Raw genomic sequence first — 21,701 nt, 5'->3', positions numbered from 1 at the left:
AGAATCAGGAGAATATTTGATTGTAGCATCTCCTTTGGGCATGAACCTGTTTTTGCAATCTCACCATACATGCCCAACAAGTGGTCTATAATGTCTAAGGTCTTATAAAGTAAATTGGTAAAACCATCTGGACCAGGTGATTTATATCTTAATAGCTTGTCTATTATCTGACTTAATTTTTTTTCTCTAGTGGTCTATAAAGTATTTAATTTTATTATGGGATGCTATATAGATTTGCATAGTACTCCTTTAAACCTTCTGCCACAGTACTCCTTAAAACCTTCTGCCACAGTACTCCTTAAAACCTTCTGCCACATCATCGGGGGTCATCATTGTCCTATGCTCTCTCACTATTTTATTTATTCTATTACTGGGTCTTTTCTTTTTAAGTTGATTACTTATTATTTTATCCAGTCTATTGCTTTTGTAGTAGCATCTTAGTCTAAGTTTATCCATACAGTATCTAGTTTTCTCTAATTCTTTTTGATTTATTGTTTCTCTGAGCATCTCCATGTCTGTTTTAAGTTCTTGAGAGGGGTCTGACTTAGCTTTTATCGCTAAATTGTAGAATGTCACATATAATTAATTTAGTAGTTGCTAATTAGTTAGACCCCAAGGATCAATGCCAGATTAATGGGAGCTCAAACTAGAGACGGAGAAATGGGTTTTCCATTAGTCAAACAACAATACGAAGCTAATATTTACTTCATATAGTTAAAACATATATGGAGCAATCTAGGGTAGAGGTGCGGTACAAGATGGAACAAAAAGCTTGTGGAGTAAATAAATACATTTTGGTCTCTAAAAGAAAAAGATATGATAACCCAAATTCAAGGGAAAAATAGAATTCTAGAGAGTATCGTACCGGAGTGGATTAAAATTAAAAACAAAATCTGTATTAAAGATAAACTTATAGACTCCTTAAATATATAAGTATTGGAAGATACTGAACATTTCTCTAGAACAATGGAGGCAAGCTGGCGTTATGAAACAGGGTCAGATAATTCCTCTCCCCACATTAGTCGAAAAATATAAGTTTATGAATCAATCCATTTTTAACTATTTGAGAGTTAAGAACTGTGTAAACAAGCAAGTTTTATCTATACACAATGATATATTGCAGAAATTAGCAAAACTTTTTAGCTCCAACTCTACAATAAAGCTCTATTCAAAGTGCGTAGAATTTATTAAGATAAAGGAGGGAGGCAAAGTCATAACATCAATAATAGCACAATGGGAGAAAGACTTAAATATTCAAATTCCACCCGATGACTGGTTAAACGCATTCAGGAGGCTGTTGCCTAGGGTACACGACCTATCACTACTTGAGACCCAGTTTAAGATCATGAATAAATGGTATCTGGTATCCAACTAGAATTGCAGGTATGTTCCCGGCCAGCACTAAGATATGTTGGCGGTGCGGCTATTCGGAGGGAACTTACCTGCATATCTGGACCTGTCCAAAAGTTGCCAAGTTTTGGGACAATGTGTTGAAATATCTGAAAAGAATAGACAATATTGTCTTACCGAAATCCCCACTCTCATTATTTCATATAGGTTGGCCCCCTTTGACCCAGGTGCAGCTGAACTTATCCATACACACCTGTTTAGCCGTAAAGAGAATTATAGCCAGAGAATGGAAACAAGAAAGAGACTATATTTTGGCCCCATTTTGAGAGCCAACTGAAATTTCGAGGTAAAATGGAAAAAGAAGTCTCGCGATTATCTAATACAGCTTCTAAAAAAAAAAAAAACCAAGATTGGTATCTCTGCCTCCTTAACACCTTAACGACCTATGACGTGCCTGACATGTCATGACATTAAACAAGCTTAGAAAGTGATCAAGGATCACCTCCCAAACGTCAATGGTGTTGCTGAAATGCTTCGATCATTCAGCAACACCGAACACTCACCCCAGGATGCGCTGTGACCACTCTGGAGAGCGGTCGCAACCGTCACTGTGATTGATTTTGCCAATCGCAAGATGGTGGCCGCTCTGTAAAAAAAAAAAAAAAAAAAAAAAAGTTTTGCTAGATGGTCTCTAGACCGTCTAGAGAACTCTGGCTCCACTTACAGCTTGAATACAGGTACTGCATTCAACCATCCAAGTCAATGGAGCCCAGCTTTTTAATCACTATGTGATTAGTAAAATATTTAAAAAATAAAAAAAATATGGAGAACAAAAAGCTTAAAAAAAAATGTAACATTAAAAAATTATTATGCATCAGAGGAACCATCCAGTTTCAGCAAAATGTAAGTCCAAAAAGAATAAAAAAAAAATAATAAAGTATTATTATGAGCAAGTGCTAAAATTAGCTCTCTATCTTCCTAAAAATCTTGACATGGAAAGAGTTAAAGTAAAAGCATTTCAAATACCCAAGGGGTGTCTAATTTTTAAAAAAATTAATGGTTTTATGAGGTAAATTGGAGTGGCTGGGCTCAAAAATGGGGCATAGTCACAGACTGACCAACATGGGGGGGGGGAGCACACTTCCCAAATGTGTGGTATGACTATACTCAGGAGATGTTGCGGAACACACATTGGGTTGTTTGTTTGATAGCGATGTATACCTGGAGCTATAAATTTATAATTTGTGTAAAAAAAAAAAAAAATACTACCACAAACTGTGGCAAAGGTGGTAGAATCTCATGCATGGAAAGGGTTAAAATACTACCATTTTAACTACCTTGGGGTGTCTAGTTTTCAAGAATATATGGTTTGATGGGGTAAATTGCATTGGCCGGCTTCAAAGATACCGGAAATTGCACATGGGGCAGAATGACCAGCTTTGGGAAAAAATGGTTTTAAAATAGCAAAACGCTACTTGTACTTGAAAATTAAATCTAAACACCGCAAAAGTGTTAAAACAGCCTCAGTCCCAAGGGTACAAAAGGTAAACACAGCCTGGTCCTTAACCCCTTAAGGACCGGGCTCGTTTTTTCTTTTTGTACCCTGTGGGACCGAGGCTGTTTTAATACTTTTGTGGTGCTTGTGTTCAGCTGTAATTTTCTCCTCACCCATTTAGTGTACCCACATAAGTTATATATTGTTTTTTTCAAGACAAGATGGGCTTTCTTCAGATACCATTATTTTGATCGTATCATCTTATTTACTATAAAAAAAATAAAAAAAACATGGTGAAAAATTGAAAAAAAACACATTTTATGACTTTCATTTGAAAAATCTTTTACTCACCTAAAAAAGCAAGTAAAAGGGGGCGTGGCTACCTGGCATCCATGATGGACGCTTAAGTCCGGAGCTCCGGCTACCCCGGCTCTTTTTTTAGCTTCTGAAAAGCTCACACGCACAGCATGGACAAACATAATAAGGCTCCGGTAACCCCGAAGCCCTCGGGCTCGAAAGGGAAGGGTTCGCGTTACCTCCGTGCGTTCCTTCTTCCAAGCTCCTTCCGACCAGGATTCGCGGGACTCCTTTGCTAGGCTCCGGCGGTCTATTCCTGGAGGGAGAAAATCAATCTGCTACCGACTAAAGCGGACATCAGTGACATTGTGGATCGCGCTACCTCGGGGATTCGTTCCAGCCTTACTGCAATCCAGGCGGATATCTGCCATATTGGAGAGCGCGTGGCGGCGCTTGAAGAAGACCAGCCCCGAGTCTGCAAAACTATTGACTCCCTGACATCGCATCTGCGCGACCAATCGACCGTGATCCGCAATCTATCTCGCAAGCTTGAGGACCTTGATAATAGGAGCCGCAGGAGTAACTTAAGGGTTCGTGGCCTGCCCGAATCTTTCCTACACGCGGATCTACCTGCAACTCTTCAAGCAATTTTCAATAAGGCCCTGAACAGAGCCGCTGAGACGGCAATATCATTTGATAGGGTTCATAAAGCCCTGAGACAGAGGCCTTCGGATTCCCTTCCCCCACGGGATGTGGTGTGCTGCTTGCGGGATTTCCCGCTGAAGGAAGACATCGTGAGAGCCTTCAGACACAGACCCACCTTCACATGGGACTCACACAATATCACTGTCTTTCAGGATTTATCCCCTGCCACTCTGCAGAATCGGCGCATGTTGCAGCCTGTTACCAAGGCTCTCAGGGCAGCGAACATACCTTATCAGTGGGGCTTCCCATTCGCCCTGATAGTACGCCAGGATTCTACTACTTAGGTCATCAGGCAGCCTGAAGATGTTCACGACTTTACCGAAGCTCTGGGACTTCCCCGTTGCGAGGTTTCTGACTGGGAATTCACTTTCCAACCTCCTGCGAGCCTCTCGGACCCCTCCAGAGAGTGGTCCCCTAGACCTCGTCGACAGAAACGCCAGAGAAGGCAAGACGACGCTCCAGCCTAGCTCTGCAGCCCGTCCATTTGGTCTCCTGCTCTCCACTCTGCGGCTCCTCCACGTCGTCGCCTTGGATGATCCTCCCGAATGCATCTACCCCGTTGGGCTTCCCTTCGGGCACGTCGTGGCACCATACTCGGGACTATCGGACTCTGATGGTGTGGGGTAACGCATAAAGCTTTTTGTTTAGATTTTAGTTTCTCGGTTTTTATTTGTATATTTTTGTTTATGGTTTGGGGTTTTTTTTGTTTTTTTTTTTTGTGCGCCCGCTTCGTCGTCGCTGAAGGGGTCTCTCACCTTCCTTTGCTCTCCACCACCTATGGAGCAGTCCCTAATTTTTCGGTGCCTATCTTGCTCTTGTTATGGTCAGGCCCTGTCACCTGCCTGTCTCTCACCATAATTGCCTGGGCGGTTGTTAATGGGCTCCCTGGTGGCTTATTCTTGCCACGGAGACGGCGCCTCCCGCACTACACGCACATGAGGGGGCACATCCCCCCCCTCTCCCTTGCTTTCTCTTTTTATTATATTTTATTTTGTTTTCTTTCCCTTTCCGTTTTGACGGAGATGCCTGACCTCTCCGCTACATGTCCACTCGCTCATGTGTTGCGTGTGTTATATCGTACTGGAGCCGGGTTTGCCGTCCGGCTCTAAGTAATCCTTGTTATTCATTATGTTGCGGTTTCTCAATCGGCTGTGTTGTTCGTTGCCACTTCCACGTTCTCTAGAGCCATCCTGTTCCCCCTCCTTGCTGGGGTGGGCTACTGGTGTTAGACCTACTGCTAGGTCACTAGGCTCATTACTTGATGCCTTGGCATCCGGGGTCTTCGACTGCACCTTCTGTGCTTTTCCTAGGCTCCCATTGTTATTTATTTGTTTCTTTGGTTCTCATACTCTGTTGTTTATTTTATGTTTTTTTTACACTGCCATCGCTCTACTAGCCCGGTCTTCTCTCTCCAGATCTCCTCTAAATGATACCCGATATTATTAACATCACCTCTCTTAACGTGAGAGGTTTAAATAAACCTCAGCAGCGCTCTAAATTGCTCCACTACCTCCATTCCTCCAGGACGCATATTGCGTTTTTACAGGAGACGCACTTTAAGGCTCCGAAGGAATTAAAACTCACCGATCATCGCAACTCCCAGGCATTCCTCTCCAGTTCCCCAGATTCCAAAACCAAAGGTGTGGCTGTAGTCATACATAAGTCGCTTTCCTTTCAGCTCTTGGATATCTGGAGGGACCCAGCGGGCAGGGCTCTTTTTCTTAAAGGGTATTTAGGCAATCATAAGGTTACACTTGGTAATGTTTATGCCCCCAATCGCGGCCAACACCTCTTTTTAAGCACCATGTTGTCTAAATATGGAGACTTCCAGGAAGGTCTCGCCGTCTTTGGTGGAGACTTTAATATGGCCCTGGACCCTTTCAGGGACTCTTCCTCTAACTCCTCTCATATTCCGTTTAAGCATATTAAAAAAGTTAAAGCAGCTCTTCATACTACTCAATTGGTTGATGTCTGGTGGTCGCAACACCCTAATGTCAGGGATTACACGTTCTATTCTGCGGTCCATGACAGATACTCTCGGATAGATTTGTTGTTTTTATCTCACCATCACTTACTATGCCTCCACTCGTCCGGCATAGGCATTCGTTCGTTCAGTGACCATGCCCCCACATATTTCTCCCTCAAATTGTCGCAGCCCCTGCGTAAACCTTGGAGCTGGCGACTTAATGAAAACCTCCTTGACAATCCTACCCACTTAGCGGACCTCTCGGACCACCTTAAAAATTATTTTGCAGACAACTCATCTGACGACCTCCCTTTCCCTACGGTCTGGGAGGCACACAAGGCCGTGATTAGGGGGCACTTGATAAACCTGGGAGCCGCTCTTAAAAAGACTAGACTTGCTGATATCCTCTCCCTTACTACCCAGATACACCGCCTGAAGAAGTCCCATAAAGCCACGCTCGCACCTGATATCATCCCTCAATTGCAGGCCCTTAGGGAACAACTTGCCACCCTTCTAGACAGTCGGATCAGACGCTCCTTTTTGCTGACAAGGAGATTGTTTTATGAATGGGGTGATAAGCCGGGCAAGTTGCTTGCTCTCGTGCCCTCAGAGCGCAGAGGACTTCATCATTTATTTCCAAAATTCGAGCTCCCGACGGCTCGCTCAAACATGAGTCCACTGACATTGCCAAGTGTTTCCACGCCTATTATAAATCCTTGTATAGTTTACCCATGCCGGGAGGCTCCCCCTCACGCTTCACGGACCCTATACGCTCCTATCTCCGTAAACACTTACCGCGGCGGCTAGCCCCGGAGGCCTTAGAGGCGCTGAACTCCCCGATTACGTGTAATGAGGTCGGTACCGCGTTGAAAATGACCCCTAAATGGCCTCACTGGTGGTTATTATAGCCGCTTCTTCCCGGCATTGGGTTCCCACTTGACAAAACTCTTTAACCTGTTTGCTGAGGGCCATATACCTGACCCCCACTCCAACCTCGCCCACATTGTAGTCATCCCTAAGCCAGGGAAAGATGCAGAATGCTGCTCGAATTATCGACCCATCTCGCTGATTAACACCGACCTTAAGCTACTGGCTAAGGTGATGGCCCTGCGCTTCCAGCCGTTTGTCGCTTCTCTCATCCACAAGGATCAGGTCGGTTTCGTCCCTGGGAGGGAAGCCAGGGACAATACCATCAGGGTCTTAAACTTAATCGCGTACGCTAATGCCCATGGTCTCCCTCTGGCCTTGGTATCCATGGACGCCGAAAAGGCGTTCGATAGGGTGGCCTGGCCTTTCCTCTTTCGAACCTTAGAATCCATTGGCCTGCACGGTAACTTCCTTAACCAAATTAGGGCTTTATATGCTAAACCCTCGGCCCAGATCAAAGTAAATGGCATCTTGTCAGACACCTTGCACATTACGAACGGCACAAGACAGGGGTGCCCTTTGTCCCCATTATTGTTTATTTTGACGATGGAGCCGCTGGCCTGCGCGCTCCGGGCCAATCCGGACATCGCCGGCCTTCCCATAGCTAACCATACTCATAAATTGGCCATTTACGCTGATGATATGTTATGCATCACGACACAACCACGCTCCTCCCTTGCACATATCATTACAGAACTCTACACGTTTCGAGAGGTCTCCAATTATAAAATAAACTTTCAGAAATCTGAAATTTTGGGGATCAATATTCCCGACGCGCTTCGGGACCGGCTGACTAGACTGTTCCCCTTTCGTTGGCAACCCTCGGCTATTAAATACCTGGGCATTTGGATCCCTGCCGACCTTTCCCACCTGCGTCGTCTGAACTATGAGGCCTTATTGTCTTCGGTCCTCGTAGACCTTCGTCGATGGGCGGTTCCACATATCTCGTGGTTTGGTCGCATCGGGGTGCTGAAAATGTCCATCCTTCCGAAATTCCTCTATCTCCTCCAGTGTGTCCCAATCTTTCTCCCTAGGGCATACTTTAAGGCATGCCACAGGATTTTTCGGAGATATATTTGGCCCAAGCATAGGGGCGGCCTTGGTGTCCCCGATCTCGAGTGGTACTGGATGGCTTCCCACCTTCGTCGCGTTGTGGAGTGGTCGTTGGAGGTCCCGAAGCTGTGGGTCCCCTTAGAGAATTCTTTTATGTTGCATCACATTTCGGCGGTTCCTTGGCTGCCTGCCCACCTTCGGCACCTATCGCTGCCATCCCACCCCACGATATCGGCTTCGCTGCGTGTCTTGTCGAAGTTGGCCTCCCGGGGCCACCTCACGACTTCGCCTAGTCCGTTGTTTCCCATTACTCATAACCCTGCTTTGCCCTCTGCCACTCAGACTCACCTTAGGGCTCTCAGCGCACAGCTCAAGGTTAAACATGTCAGACTGCACTTGCTTCTTCAGGGTGCGGAATTCCAACCCCTGCGGGACTTACTCCGACAGACTCCTCCCTCTTTTCAGCTTACCTTTCTACACCACCAACTTAAACATTACGCTTCCACTCTTTTACCGAACGCTCACCTTACCAGGCCGCTGACCAATTTCGAAAAACTTTGTGTATTACCTACTGAGCCGTTCCACCTTCTTTCCCATATTTACGCTCTATTGATTGATGAATTTTGCACCAGTAAACCGTTTTTTCTCAGTCTCTGGGAAAGGGACTTGTCCATCCAGCTCACGGAGTCTGAATGGGATCAGATATTTCTGCTTACACATAAGGGGTCTATTTCTAGTAAGGTTCAGGAATGCTCCTTTAAGCTTCTGTCGCGCTGGTACAAGGTCCCGTGTGACATGCACCATTACCTGCCCCAAATATCCCCGCGGTGTTGGAGATGTGGGGCCGCGGATGGCTCTTATTTACATCTTTGGTGGGATTGCCATGACATCCGCCCCTTCTGGGAAACGGTCAGCGCGGTGCTCAGGGAGGTGGCTGACCCCGACTTTGAACCTTCCCCTGCGATACTTATTCTCCACCACACCCAGTCCTCCTTTGGCTCCTATAAGCGTTCCCTGTCTTTGCAACTGCTCCAAGCCGCGAAATCTGTTATCCCCCGATTTTGGAAAACTCGGGGTCCCCCTCCTATCGGTGCTTGGTTTTCTAGGGTTAATTTCACCTACCTTATGGAGGATTTGGTGGCCACTTCTAAGGGGAGGGAATACAAAAATGACCTCAAATGGCTTCCGTGGACAGCCTTTATTTCGTCTCCTCGTATGATCGACCTGGGTTTCGGTACCCCTGTGCGACCCTGATACCCCTACTGCCTTGTCGGTCGTCATGCCCCCTGCCCGCCGGGACACGTGTCATTAATATCGTTTCCCATCTGTAGTCCTCGCTTGTATGACTTCCTTTCACCGAGTCACCTTCGGTAGTTCGGCTGTGCAGTGTATTTGTTTTGTTTTACTTTTTCGTTTGTTTCATTTTTGTTCTGTTCTCTTCATGGTACGATGGTAGTTATGGATATTAGATTAATAGGGACATAACGTTGATCCAGGGATTTATTCTGATTGCCATATTTGGAGTCGGGAAGGAATTTTCCCCCTGGTATGGGGCAATTGGCATCTGCTTCATAAGGGTTTTTTTGCCTTCCTCTGGATCAACACAGTAGGGACACAATATGTATATAGGTTGAACTTGATGGACTTTGGTCTTTTTTCAAACTTATGAACTATGTTACTATGTTACAATGTCATGTGATTTCGTGGTCCATGCCGCGTTTCGATTTCTCCTCTGCTCATGTCACTTACCTGTGCATGTACTGAAGCTGATGACCCTGGCATGCTATTCAACTCTGGACCCTGTCCGGTTTCATTTTTCCTGCCTACTGTCTGATGTTTTTCCACGGGTCCTTGATAGCACATTTGTCCCATTCTGTATTATATTGTGCATATTCTACAATGTTGCCACTGTTTGTATCCATTTTATCAGTATGCATATTTTCAATAAAGGAGAATTGACTAAAAAGCAAGTAAAAAACTAGCTAAATAGATTCTACTACTTGTCCTGAGTTTAGAAATACCCAATGTTTTTATGTTTTTTTGCTGTTTTTTGTAAGTTATAGGGCAATAAGTACAAGCAGCGTTTTATGATTTCCAAACCTTTTTTAAAAAATCTGATCAGTCTGCCTCCATCTCCTCTTTGGAACATCTTTGAAGCCGGTTAACTCAATTTAACCCATTCAAACCATATATTTTTGAAAACTAGACACCCCAGGGTATTCCAAATGCTGTTATTTTAACCCTTTCCATGCAACAGTTATACAACCACACTTTGTCAAACTTTGTAATAGTAATTTTTATTTTATTTTTTTTCACACAAATTGTACTTTAGTTATAGATATACAGGTTCTGGTATATGTCACTGTCAAACAACACCCGAATGTGTGTTCAGGAACATCTCCTGAGTACAGCGATACCCCACATGCATGGGTTTGTTAGATTGTTTGGCTGGTAAAGGGCTATTTTTGAGGCAACACAGACTTTTAGCATCTGGTCATTCTGCCTCCATCTCCTCTTTGGAATATCTTTGAATCTGGTTAACTCAATTTAACCCCGTCAAACCATATATTTTTGAAAACTAGACACCCCAAGGTATTCAAATTGCTGTTATTTTAACCCTTTCCATGCACCAATTATACAACTACACTTTGTCAAACTTTGTAGTAGTAATTTGTTTTATTTATTTTTGTCACACAAATTGTACTTTAGTTATAGATATACAGGTTCTGGTATATGTCACTGTCAAACAACACCCCAATGTGTGTTCAGGAACATCTCCTGAGTGCAGTGATACCCGACATGCATGGGTTTGTCGTGTTGTTTGAGATTTAAAATGCCACATTTGGGAAGTGCGCTTTTTTTCTCCATTTTGGTCAGTCTGTACCTATGACCTATCTTTGAGCTCGGCCACTCCAATTTACCCCATCAGCCATTTTTTTTTATATTAGACACCCCTTGGGTATTTGAAGTGCTTTTATTTTAACTCTTTGTTGAGATTTTTGAGAAATTTTAGCACTTGCTCAAAATAATAAACTTTATTTTTTTATTTTATTTTTTTAATACTTTTTTTATATTTTTTTTACACATTTTGCTGGTACTGGATGGTTCATCTAGTGACATCACTGCATAATTATTTTAAAATGTTAGCACATTTTTTTATTTTTTTATTATTTTTTGAATATTTTACTAATCACATTGTGATTAGAAAGCTGGGCTCCATTGACTTGCATGGTTGAGTGCAGTACCTGTATTCAACCTGCAAGTGGAGCCAGAGTTCTCTAGAGGGTCTGGAGACCATCTAGCGAACTCTTTCATCTTTATTGTTTTTTTTCCCGGGCCGCCGCCATCTTGCTGATGGCGAAGATCACCGGCAGCTGCGGCTGTGACCGCTCTCCGGAACGGTCACAGCCCATCCAGAGGTAAGTGTTTGGTGTCGCTGGATGCCTCCTGATCGAGGCATTCCAGCGACACCATTTAAGTTTAGGAGGCGATCGTTGATCGCCTCCTAAACGCTTTTAAAATGGGCGTCCGCCTTCATACAATGTATGGCGGCTGTTGACGCCCCGGGGAGGGGCCAGACATGGCCCCCGATGCCAATCTCGGCCTTGCTGAATGCCTCGACATCGAGGCATTACAGTAATGCCGTTAATTTTTTGACGGCTCAGGACCGTCAAAGGTCATTAAGCGACCGTTTTTCCATGACGGTCCTGAACCGGCAAAGGTCGTTAAGTGGTTAAGGGGTTAAAGTGAGCAGGCTTAGCTCTATATAGATATACACAACAATAAACAAAGTACCCCCCCAACTAATTAGCAGTTAAGGATCATTTTCTTTTTCTCCCCAGCTCCATCTTAGAAAGCATGTGCAATTATGTTGTAATGTATGTTACTGTCAGGGTCCACGAAGAAACCCACAACGCAGTGACTCACCTGAGTACCCGCTGACTGCGGGTACCAGCTCCCACACCGCTGCTCTCACTGCTCCTGCCACAGTGCCGGTCTCAAAGAGCGAGCGCGCATGCTCCCACCTCTCCTTATTCACTCCTGAATGGAGAGGGCGGGGAACACACACCACCGTCAGCACGTTCAGGGGGAAGGGCGACCTCTGGTGGTAGCTTTAAAAATGAGCCCTGAGAATCATTCAGTGCTCAGTTATTGTGCTGTTAAGAGCTACATTGTTGTTCTCTCCTGAGCCCTGTTATTAACCCTTTGGCTTTTGATACCGACTACGCTGCTTTCTCCTACCCTGAACCTTTGGCTTGTTACCGACTACGCTGCTATCTCCTATCCTGAACCTTTGGCTTGTTACCGGCTACGCTATCAAACCTTTGGTTTGATCTGGCCTTTGCTGGGTTTTCCTGCATATCGGGTTCCTCACCTTGATCCTGACAGTTATGTATATTTTTATGTTCCGTCGGCCAAGGGCAACCTAAAGTTTTGAGATTAACAAAATATAAAAGTATGGACATTTTGTTTTTTTTTGTGTATTCATGTATGTTATGTGTCTATTTTCTTTTAGTAAAAATACACGAAGATTAAAAAAACTATTGGGGTCTTCCCATATTGCTATTGCCAAAGATTCCATGGCCAATGCAAACAGCAGCGGAGAGAGAGACTTGTGTGAATGTAAAATGTGAGGGGGAAAAAATCTCAATGCGGTCTGGTCCAGGAAGCCAAACACATGTGGAATGTAACCTGACAGCACATGGCCACCTAATGTAGGTAGGACAAGGTGCAATCTCAAAACAATAAAACAGAAACGGACCGGGGCCATATATACCATGTGTGAGTGTAAAATGTGTGTCGGGGGGGGGGATAAAAAAGGGGGGGCATAAAAACAAAAAAGTGAAGTAAAAAATTAAAGCAATAACGAGCAAAACGCCAAAACAAACTAAAATATAAAAGGCACCAAGACTAGCAAGTCGAACAAACCACAACGTGGTGTGGGAGGATGCAGGGGAATGCAGCTCGGTCCTGGAAGAAGAGTGACTGGGAGAAAGGCGCCTTCGAGCCTTGTGTTTGCTCGCCTTGACTCGCTCCCACTCAGCCGGGAGCCCTCGGGCTGGGAGAAGCATCCAGAGTGTCACAACTTACCTCTCCGGAGAAGCCTTGCCCCGACGCCGTTCCTCGCATTTGCGGCAAAGCAACAGACCTAGTGTAGCTGCTTATCGCCACACGTCTCCAAGCAACTTGCGTGTGAGTCATAGGAGGGGGTGCGGCCAGGCTGGGAGATAACGGGGGGCGTTCCTGCTTGAGCAATCTCCAGTGCAGTTCCGGGGGCGTGGTTTGGTGTGGCACCAAATTTAAAAGGCCTGCCGGTCTGCTGCACTTTACCCTTGTGGTTTCTTTTTGTGTCTGATGTGCTGCTAGTAGCTCCTACTCTGATTACTCCTCCGTGTACCAAATCCTGGCTTGTCTGATTAACTCCTCCGTGTACCGAATCCTGGCTTGTCTGATTAACTCTTCCGTGTACCGAATCCTGGCTTGATTTCTACTCTCCGTTTTGCAGTTCCGGTGCTACCTCCACTGTCTACACTACAGCCATCTACTCCTCAGAGACTGCCTATATTTATTGCCTATATCCTGCCTTCTGGCTGCTCAATATCTCTTCTGCCCTTGGTGTTACCTTTGGGCCTTCCCATTCGGTATCACTCAGGGTGAAGTTGCGGCTTTTTCAAGTTTTGGGGTATAGGTACGTGACATTACACATGGGTCATGGAACCCTCTGAGCTAGACAAGGCTTTAGCATTCCAAGGACAGTTGCTGCAATCGCACGAGGTATGCTTCCAGGGTATGGAGGACAAGATGGAACAACTATCTCAGGCTATGCAGATCCTGTTATCCAGGTCAGATCCAGGCATGACCTCTTCTGTCGGTACTACAGCCCCTGCATCTACTACTACCCAGACGCTTTCTTCACCAATTGTTCCCGCTGCTCCAGCCTCCTTGAAACTTCCTGCACCTAGTCGCTACTATGGAGATCCTGATGCTTGCAGAGGATTCCTCAATCAATGTGCTATCCAGTTTGAGTTATCTCCTCAGATGTTTTCTTCAGAACGGGCCAAGGTGGGATACATCATCTCCTTATTGTCCGGAAGACAATTCATATTTAATAAAAACCATGAGAAAAATGCCTCTTGTTTATATTTTCTTTTATTTGCCAACCTGCCCCCCCAGTTATGCACTTCTCATCCCCAGCTTGCCACTCTGCCCCAGAAATGCCTTATGCCGCCCGCTGCCGCTGTCAGCAGGACTGCCCGCTGACGTCAATGTGCAGTCCTCGCCGCATCACACAAGGGTAGCCGGAGCCGAGAAGTTCCCAGGTTTGCTGATATGCCACTGTGCCCCAATATGCCATATACCCCCCTATATGACACTGTGCCCCCCCCTGATATGCCTTATTGCCCCCCTGTGACAGAATGAGCTGTCATACAAGGCCCCAAGGTAGTCAGAGATGGCTCCAGCCTGGCTGCCAAACAGGCAGGAACTCCATTGTTTAATTAATCCCATCAATAGGATTGCTGACTGGGGATAAAAGGTTGGGTTTAATACATGTATCTGTTAATTTATGTTAATGAAGTTCTGTGGCTATATGAGTCTATGTTTTACTACAATAAACTGTTCATTCCTGCTGTACTCAGTTCAAGGTAGTTGTGTCTACTTATTGGGTACACATAGCAGGGTTCCAAGGTGCGCATGCTGGCTGGTGCTGGAAGTGATTCCGGGGACAACAGGAGGATACATGTGGGTGATCTCTGGGAGTTCCTACAGCTCTCTTGGTGAACCCGTTACACCCCCTATATGACACTGTGTCCCCCTGATATGCCTTATTGCCCCCTATATGCCACTGCGCCCCAATATGCCTTATACCCCCTATATGCCACTGTGCCCCCCCCTGATATGCCGTATAGCCCCCAAAATGCCACTTATTGATAAGTAAATTGAAAATAATTGACCCAAGGATATTACCTTGAAACTGTGCCATTTGCAACCATGTCACACACAGCACAGTAGATGAGACACTGGTGCAGGGTAGGATGGTGTGTCCACGCGGGAGTAAGCCCTTTGGTCTCAGAAGAGTTCTTCTCCTTCCAACCCGTTCCCCGTCAAGTTGAACCTTTTAGGCTTGAGCGGCTGTGGGACTTTTTGATGATCTTCCAAGACTAGGGACTAACTCAAAGGGTGCACACAGGTAGGTCTAAACAGGCCTAAGCAGAGAGACGGTAACCAGGGAAGTCGTACAATAAGCTGAGGTCAGGAAGCTAAAACTCAGGATAGTCAGGGCCAAGCACAGGAGCAAAGTAACAATAGAACACACTAAGACAGGATGCACTATAGTGAACATAAGTAAGACTCTCAAGATACACCAAGCAAAGAGAAGTGGTATGGTTTTAAAGAAAAATGGAGGAAAAAAGTGAAGAATTGGCACTAAATTGACATCACTCCATTCACATCTGTCCATCAAGGCCATCATGTGTTTGGCGCCCATGTCCCCCGGCCACTGTAGTTAGAAATAGCCAGAAGAGCATTTGCTCTGAAAAAACCCTTGTCTTATAATTGAGCAAATACGGTACTTTACGGACAACCTCTCCCCAGACGTTGCTCCAGAAATTTTATGGACTGCCCACAAGGCATCAGAGGGATCAGTCTGAATTCCTTTTTTTTTTTTTTTTTTTTTTTAAAGGGCAATATAATGTATCCCACAAAATGTTCTGCTGGTTTCAAATGAAAAAAATATACAGAATACAATCAATCACTCCCTGCTATGGGTTATAAAGGTAAAACTGGCATGTCCATGCTAGGCAAAAAAATTTGACACATTGCCTGATAACAGTAAGTTAATTTTTAATCCAGCTGAAATGGCAGATGTATTTGCTCAGTATTACTCGGGCATATACAGTCGGATCGAGGACCCCTCTATCCAACAACTGCAATATAAATATTTACCTGGCACTGGTTAACTTACCGGCTTTGACGATTGGAATGTGTGCCTTGTTGAAACCCCAGATTGAAGCACAAGTCTTCTCGGACCAAGGCGGCATGTCTTTTGCTGTTGAGAAGGCTTTCGATAGATTGATGGTAGGGTTGTGGCACTCAAGATGATGGGTCTGCCCAAGTTGCTGCATGTTATGCACATGGTTCCCCTGGAAATGCCACACAAACTGTTGTCTACTATCCAGAATACATTTATAGAATATTAAAGTTGGGGGCAAATCTATAATCACCAATAATGCATTGTATGTCCCCAGATTCAAAGTTGGGTTGGATTTTACCAGATCGCTAGTGTTCTCTTTCATGCAGGTAAAGGAGCCAGCAGGAGAACTACTGGGCCCCCACAAAGTAGTTAAGCTCTTGTGGCTGAAACGATCTGATTGTCCAAAGCTACCCAATGTCCTCCCGATCAATAGGTTTGACCTAAAGGTATGGGATTTCCTTTCTTTAATGGCAAAGGGATATCATTTTAAAGTTGGGAGGCATTGTGGAGGAGACTACTCTATGCTCATTTGAACAGCTACATCACACCTTTCAGTTATGTTTTTAAGAGTGCTATTCTGTATTCAGTTGTGCTGCTGGTTTTTTTAAGACCTTATTTGTGACAGGTTCGATTTCCCAGTGTTACGCTAGCATTTTTGACCATTTGATAAGAGGTAAAATGCCCCACATGAAAGCATAGGAATATGAATAAGGCTTAAGTTTTGATTCCTTGCAGGAGACATGAAAAACAATGAAAGGAGTTTCCTATTCTGTAAATCATGCTGGGATGCAAATGAAGGTGGCGTACAGGTGGTATTTAAAGTATTAAAGTAAAATATTAGTCTTGTCATCAATCCAGCAAGAAGGTTCTATGTTAACCATATGGTGGCATGCTGCTACTAGGAAGTTGGCCATCCATTTTCTCTTGGCAATAACACTAGGCATAACCTGCAACTGGAAATCCCTGATCCCTGCTATGCTGACTGATGCTTTAATTTAAAAGAGTCATAGGTTTATGGAAAATGCCTCATTCCGTGTCATGCACTTTAGCTCTTACAACAAGTTGCGATCTCCATGGCTGACAAGCAGTTATTTTTTCTATAGGAATCAGAATGGTGGAGGGGAGGGATGTTTTTTGTTTTTGTAATTGGGTGCTGAGAGGGGCATAGGATTAGGTTATGGTGTGAGGGGAACGGGCCATGCCTGGTCAGGCCAAAACTTGGGGTTTTGGTGTGATATATTCTCTCTCTCTCTCTCTCTCTCTCTCTCCATACATATTGTTTAATGTACCTAAACAGACTGTATCAATGTTGTCTGTGGATAAGTGGTTTCTCTTGTATTCTGATACAATATTATAACTGCAAATAATCTTTCATTCGAAAAAATGACAAAAGCCCCCACTAAACAGAACGTAGTAAGCATCAGTATTTTCTTTTTTCCTGCTTCTACTTCTTCCCCTCCCTGCCTCTTGCCACTCCCCTGAAAACGCATGTATACATTTAGACACCTTAAATATCATGGGGTATTCCTATAAATGTTGTACCGTTTAGTAGTTTAACAAAGTGCTGTTGTCCACAATATGTGCTGTTGTCCACAATCTAGTACCTCAAGCAACATTCTGATGCCTACAATATGTACCTTCAGGTACAATAGATTAGACTTGTGTTAAACGTGAATTATATTTTAATATGGATTTATGTAGCAGGTTAATATATAGGTCTCCACAATTGATTATTTTGATGGTGCATAGACTGGCATTAAGGGCTACAGGCTAGGAATTATGTTCCCTTACCTGCAAACATGTAATTTACTGAAATTTTAATTGAGATACTTGGGTTCAAGATGAGATATCCAAATATTGTTGCCTGTTTTCAGTTGTGTGTACAGTATGATCATTTTATCTTGTTTATTTTCTCTTTTTATAGATTGGACCAAAGGGCTTAAAACAAGTTATGACAATGTCCTGTGGCTCATGCTCGAATGAAAATGCATTTAAGTTGATATTTATGTGGTATAGAGTAAGTATACGCACGTTGTTTTTCTGTGGCCACTTGAAATTTTCAAAGTATAGTATCAGTAAATTTTAATTGTAGAGTTACAATTAAGTGTTACAAGTCAAACATTTGGGCATCTGATGAACAAACAGCAAAAACTACAGGACAACACTTTTCTTACGGAATTGTTTTTTCCTTCATGCAAACAGGAACATAATCCATCAAGAGAAAAAGAAAAATTGATATCCTAGACTTGTGCATTTACATTTATACGAATTGCAAATAAATTTTTGGTAGATTCGGATGAAAACCAAGCAAAAAGCTCAAAATTTTCGTTTTAGATTCGTGGGTTCACATTTTCTCACAATCTCACTCTCATTATAGTTCACTGTCTCACGCTCTCTAAAGTTTTCCCTACCTTCTGTGCCTACCACTTCTGTTTCTGCTGACCACTTCCGTTTCTGCATCTTCTACCTTCTCTTCTATCTTACATCTTTAATCTTATTTCTTCGTTGGCATCTCCGTGGACATAACCCGACAATTTAGGCCAAAATGGCTACAGTAACCCCCCCCCGATATTGTCCTCAGTTCACTTCAAGGCAATGAGGTCCTGTCCCCCAATTGGAGGATTAGCGAGGACATCACCGCAGCGCCACCGTTTTGGCAAAAGTTGCCAGGTTATGTCTGCGGAGATGCGGACGGAGAAAGAAGATTAAGGATTGAAGAGTCAAGAGAAGGGAGAAAATAGAAGAAGGTGCAGAAGTGGTTGGCAGAGAAGGTAGGGAAACTCTTTTAGAAAGCTTAAGAGAGTGAACGAGAATGAGAGTGTGACGGGGAGTGAGAGTGAATAAGACTGAATGTGGGTAATGAGCAACAAATTTCATTTACACATTAAAAATATAAATAGAAAGGATAAACTACATGCAAGGATGACCAAAACAAACCTGTGAAAGCACCAATGTGCTATAAAATATGTTATAAACTTACTTGGGTATAAATAAAATATACCTAATACCTAGTGCAGGGTGTATAAATAATATTAAGTGAGGAAGGATTGGACTCCATGAGCTCCATCTGAAAGCGTGGAGCAGCGCGGCAGGTAAAGAAACTGCGAAGTCATGGGCTTCAGTGGTTGCAGAAAAGGAGAATAATCACTGAACCAACATAGCGCAAAAATAGCAAAATTGTTCCAGAACTTGTGGTACCGAAAATCCCTGGGACTGAAGGGGTGAAATACATACTATACACATAGTATTTGGGAGGTCATGTGACTCCGCATTGGATATATAAACATGTCCTCATGAGCACTGGCAGATTACCCTGATTAAGTTCATTCTGTGACGAAACGCGTTGGTTCGACTTTTGGCAGTTCCCAACTTACGTAGCTGACTCTTTTGCTGTGGACTTAGCTATTCTTATTACTCTACGGCAAACGGGACTGTAGCGCTCTCTCCTCTTTGACGCCCTCTTCGCTTCCCACAGCACTTTACAGTTTTTGGATTGTTGGACTGCCGCTTTTTACTGTAGTTTTTACTATAGTTTATTATTTATTAAAACTGCTTTGGAAACCTTTTAACCACTGAAGCCCACGACTTTGGAGTTTCTTTACCTGCCGTGCTGCTCCACTCTTTCAGATGGAGCTAATTTTGTGAGTGCAACCCTTTCTCAATTAACCCCTTCAGTCCCCTATAGACGTACCGGTACGTCCTGACCTTCTTGGGAGCCTGACAGCCTGGACTCCCCCCTGTCAGCAGAAGCCAGCATCGCTGGCTTTCTGCTGCCCAATCTCATGTACAACACCAAAAGGTAAAAAAATAAACACCAGATGAATTAAAGGTCGAAGTGAAAAAAATGTAAAGATACTTCCTCACAGTACTGCAGCGGCCCAGAACAACACTCCTCTCAGTGTTCAACAGAAAGAAACACAGACATAGGGGCGCATGTACATGTGGGGGGAAAAATAAAGAATAATAGTGCAACACTGTCAAATGAAAATTATAATATGTATGTGTAGTGGGTGCACTCACAAGATACAGATGTAATATAGGCTCTTCAGAATAAAATTTTCTTTATTTCTTCTTATTTCTAAAAATTAATATAAAAAGAGAAAAGGCCAATGGTGCAGTATTTTCCTATAGTCAATACTTTTACTGCTGATAAAAAGCTGCTAAGTTATTATTGTTCTCCTGAGGAAGCCGATAGGCGAAACGCGTTGAGGACTACTTACCTTGGAAATCTTGCTTTCACCCCCAGACTTTGAGCTGAAGTGCCTGATACAACCTACTATCTTGTAAGTGCAATCTAACTTTCCTACAATACTATAGGAAAATACTGCACCATTGGCCTTTTCTCTTTTTATATTAATTTTTAGAAATAAGAAGAAATAAAGAACATTTTATTCTGAAGAGCCTATATTACATTTGTATCTTGTGAGTGCACCCACTACACATACATATTATAATTTTCATTTGACAGTGTTGCACTATTATTCTTTATTTTTCCCCCCACATGTACATGCGCCCCTATGTCTGTGTTGCCCAATCTCACGTAACAGCTTCTGGCGCGAACACTGGAAAACTGTTACATTTTTAAATACCTGATCGCGCATTCCCTTCCGGGTCATGTCACTGTTGACCACTGCTGTCCAGGCCCTGCTGAGATATCCAATCGCTCCGATTAGGCACAGATCACAGAAACTGTGATCTCTATGCAAGTACTCACAGATCATGGTGTTGGGGGATCGCATGCTTCACATGCTGAAAAACGAATCGGCAAAAAAAAAAATGAAAAAAAGTTAGTGATTTTAAAAAGGAGTTAAAAGGGGTTAAAGTCACCACAGTCTCCAGCTCGAGGGGGAGGAGGAAGATGACCGCCGCCAAGAGGAGGACCAGCACCCCGCAACGTGACCGTGCCGCCTCCCTCTTAGTGTGTGCTATGGAGGTGCGGCGGCAACGAGAGGTAGGTACATGACAGGATGCATCTTTCTATATTTTTTCCTATTAAAATACAGCAGAAAAAAAAGCAATATGTCTTTCCTAGTGGAGGTGACAAGGTGTATCAGTATCACGGCTGACCCGTGAGCTAGAAAGCTGGTGGTTCCTTATAGCAAATGGCAACTCACACACACAAAGTCCAAGCGAGGTACAAAAGGAGAATCCAAATATCAACGTCAGGTCACACGCAAATGGTCGGGGCAGGCTGCAAGGTACGCTGGTCAAAATTCACAAAAGGAGGTCTGGTACACGGGTAGATAGAAACAGGAACGCTTAGGTATAGAGGCAACAATCAGCTTGTACCAGGATTGGTGCAGAAACAAATCTTTGTTTTAGAGCGGTGAAGGCCTCCTCGGCGCTTGTATTCCACAGAAACCTGACGGTCTTAGACGTAAGGGACGTGAGTGATAGAACGATTTTGGAAAAATTACGAATAAAATGTCTATAGAAATTTGCAAAACCGATAAAACATTGTATCTCCTTACGAGATTGTGGTTGTGGCCATCGTTCAATTACTCGTACCTTGGTTTCATCCATTTCAATACCTTTAGAGGAAACGCAGAACCCCGAAAACTCAATTTGGGTAGTCTCAATTTGACATTTCTCTAATTTGGCGAATAGACGATGGGTGCGAAGACGGGTGAGGACCTGACAAACATGATTACGATGTTCTTGGAGAGTAGACAAAAAGATCAAAATATCGTCTAAGTACACCACCATAAATGTATATAATAAATCTCAGGAAAATGTCATTGACAAAATTCTGGAAAGTAGCTGGAGGGTTAGAGTCCGTATGGCATAACTAAATATTCGAAATGACCGTACCGGTTACGGAAGGCTGTCTTCCATTCATAACCTTCCCTGATACGGATGAGATTATACGCCCCTCGAAGATCTAGTTTTGTGAAAATGGTAGCTTGTTTTAGATTTTCAAAAAGTTTAGAAATACG

General features: G+C 43.7%; 1 protein-coding gene across 2 annotated transcripts in view; it reads left to right on the top strand.

Annotated features, from left to right (window-relative positions):
- The window catches only part of LOC149275960 (4-aminobutyrate aminotransferase, mitochondrial-like), a 280,567-nt gene that overhangs the window by 145,298 nt on the left and 113,568 nt on the right, over window positions 1–21,701 (top strand). For both annotated transcript variants that reach the window (XM_089504079.1, XM_089504080.1), the window contains one exon: window positions 17,690–17,782. In XM_089504079.1, the coding sequence (XP_089360205.1) occupies window positions 17,690–17,782 (93 nt within the window). The remainder of the gene's footprint in view (window positions 1–17,689; window positions 17,783–21,701) is intronic.

The sequence above is a fragment of the Sceloporus occidentalis genome, unplaced genomic scaffold, assembly GCF_023333645.1.
Source record: "Sceloporus occidentalis isolate IW3139 unplaced genomic scaffold, rSceOcc1.0.p SCAF_255, whole genome shotgun sequence".
In the NCBI taxonomy this organism is placed as follows: domain Eukaryota; kingdom Metazoa; phylum Chordata; class Lepidosauria; order Squamata; family Phrynosomatidae; genus Sceloporus; species Sceloporus occidentalis.
Note: the sequence above shows the minus strand (reverse complement) of the source record. Positions and strands in the feature narration are given on the sequence as shown.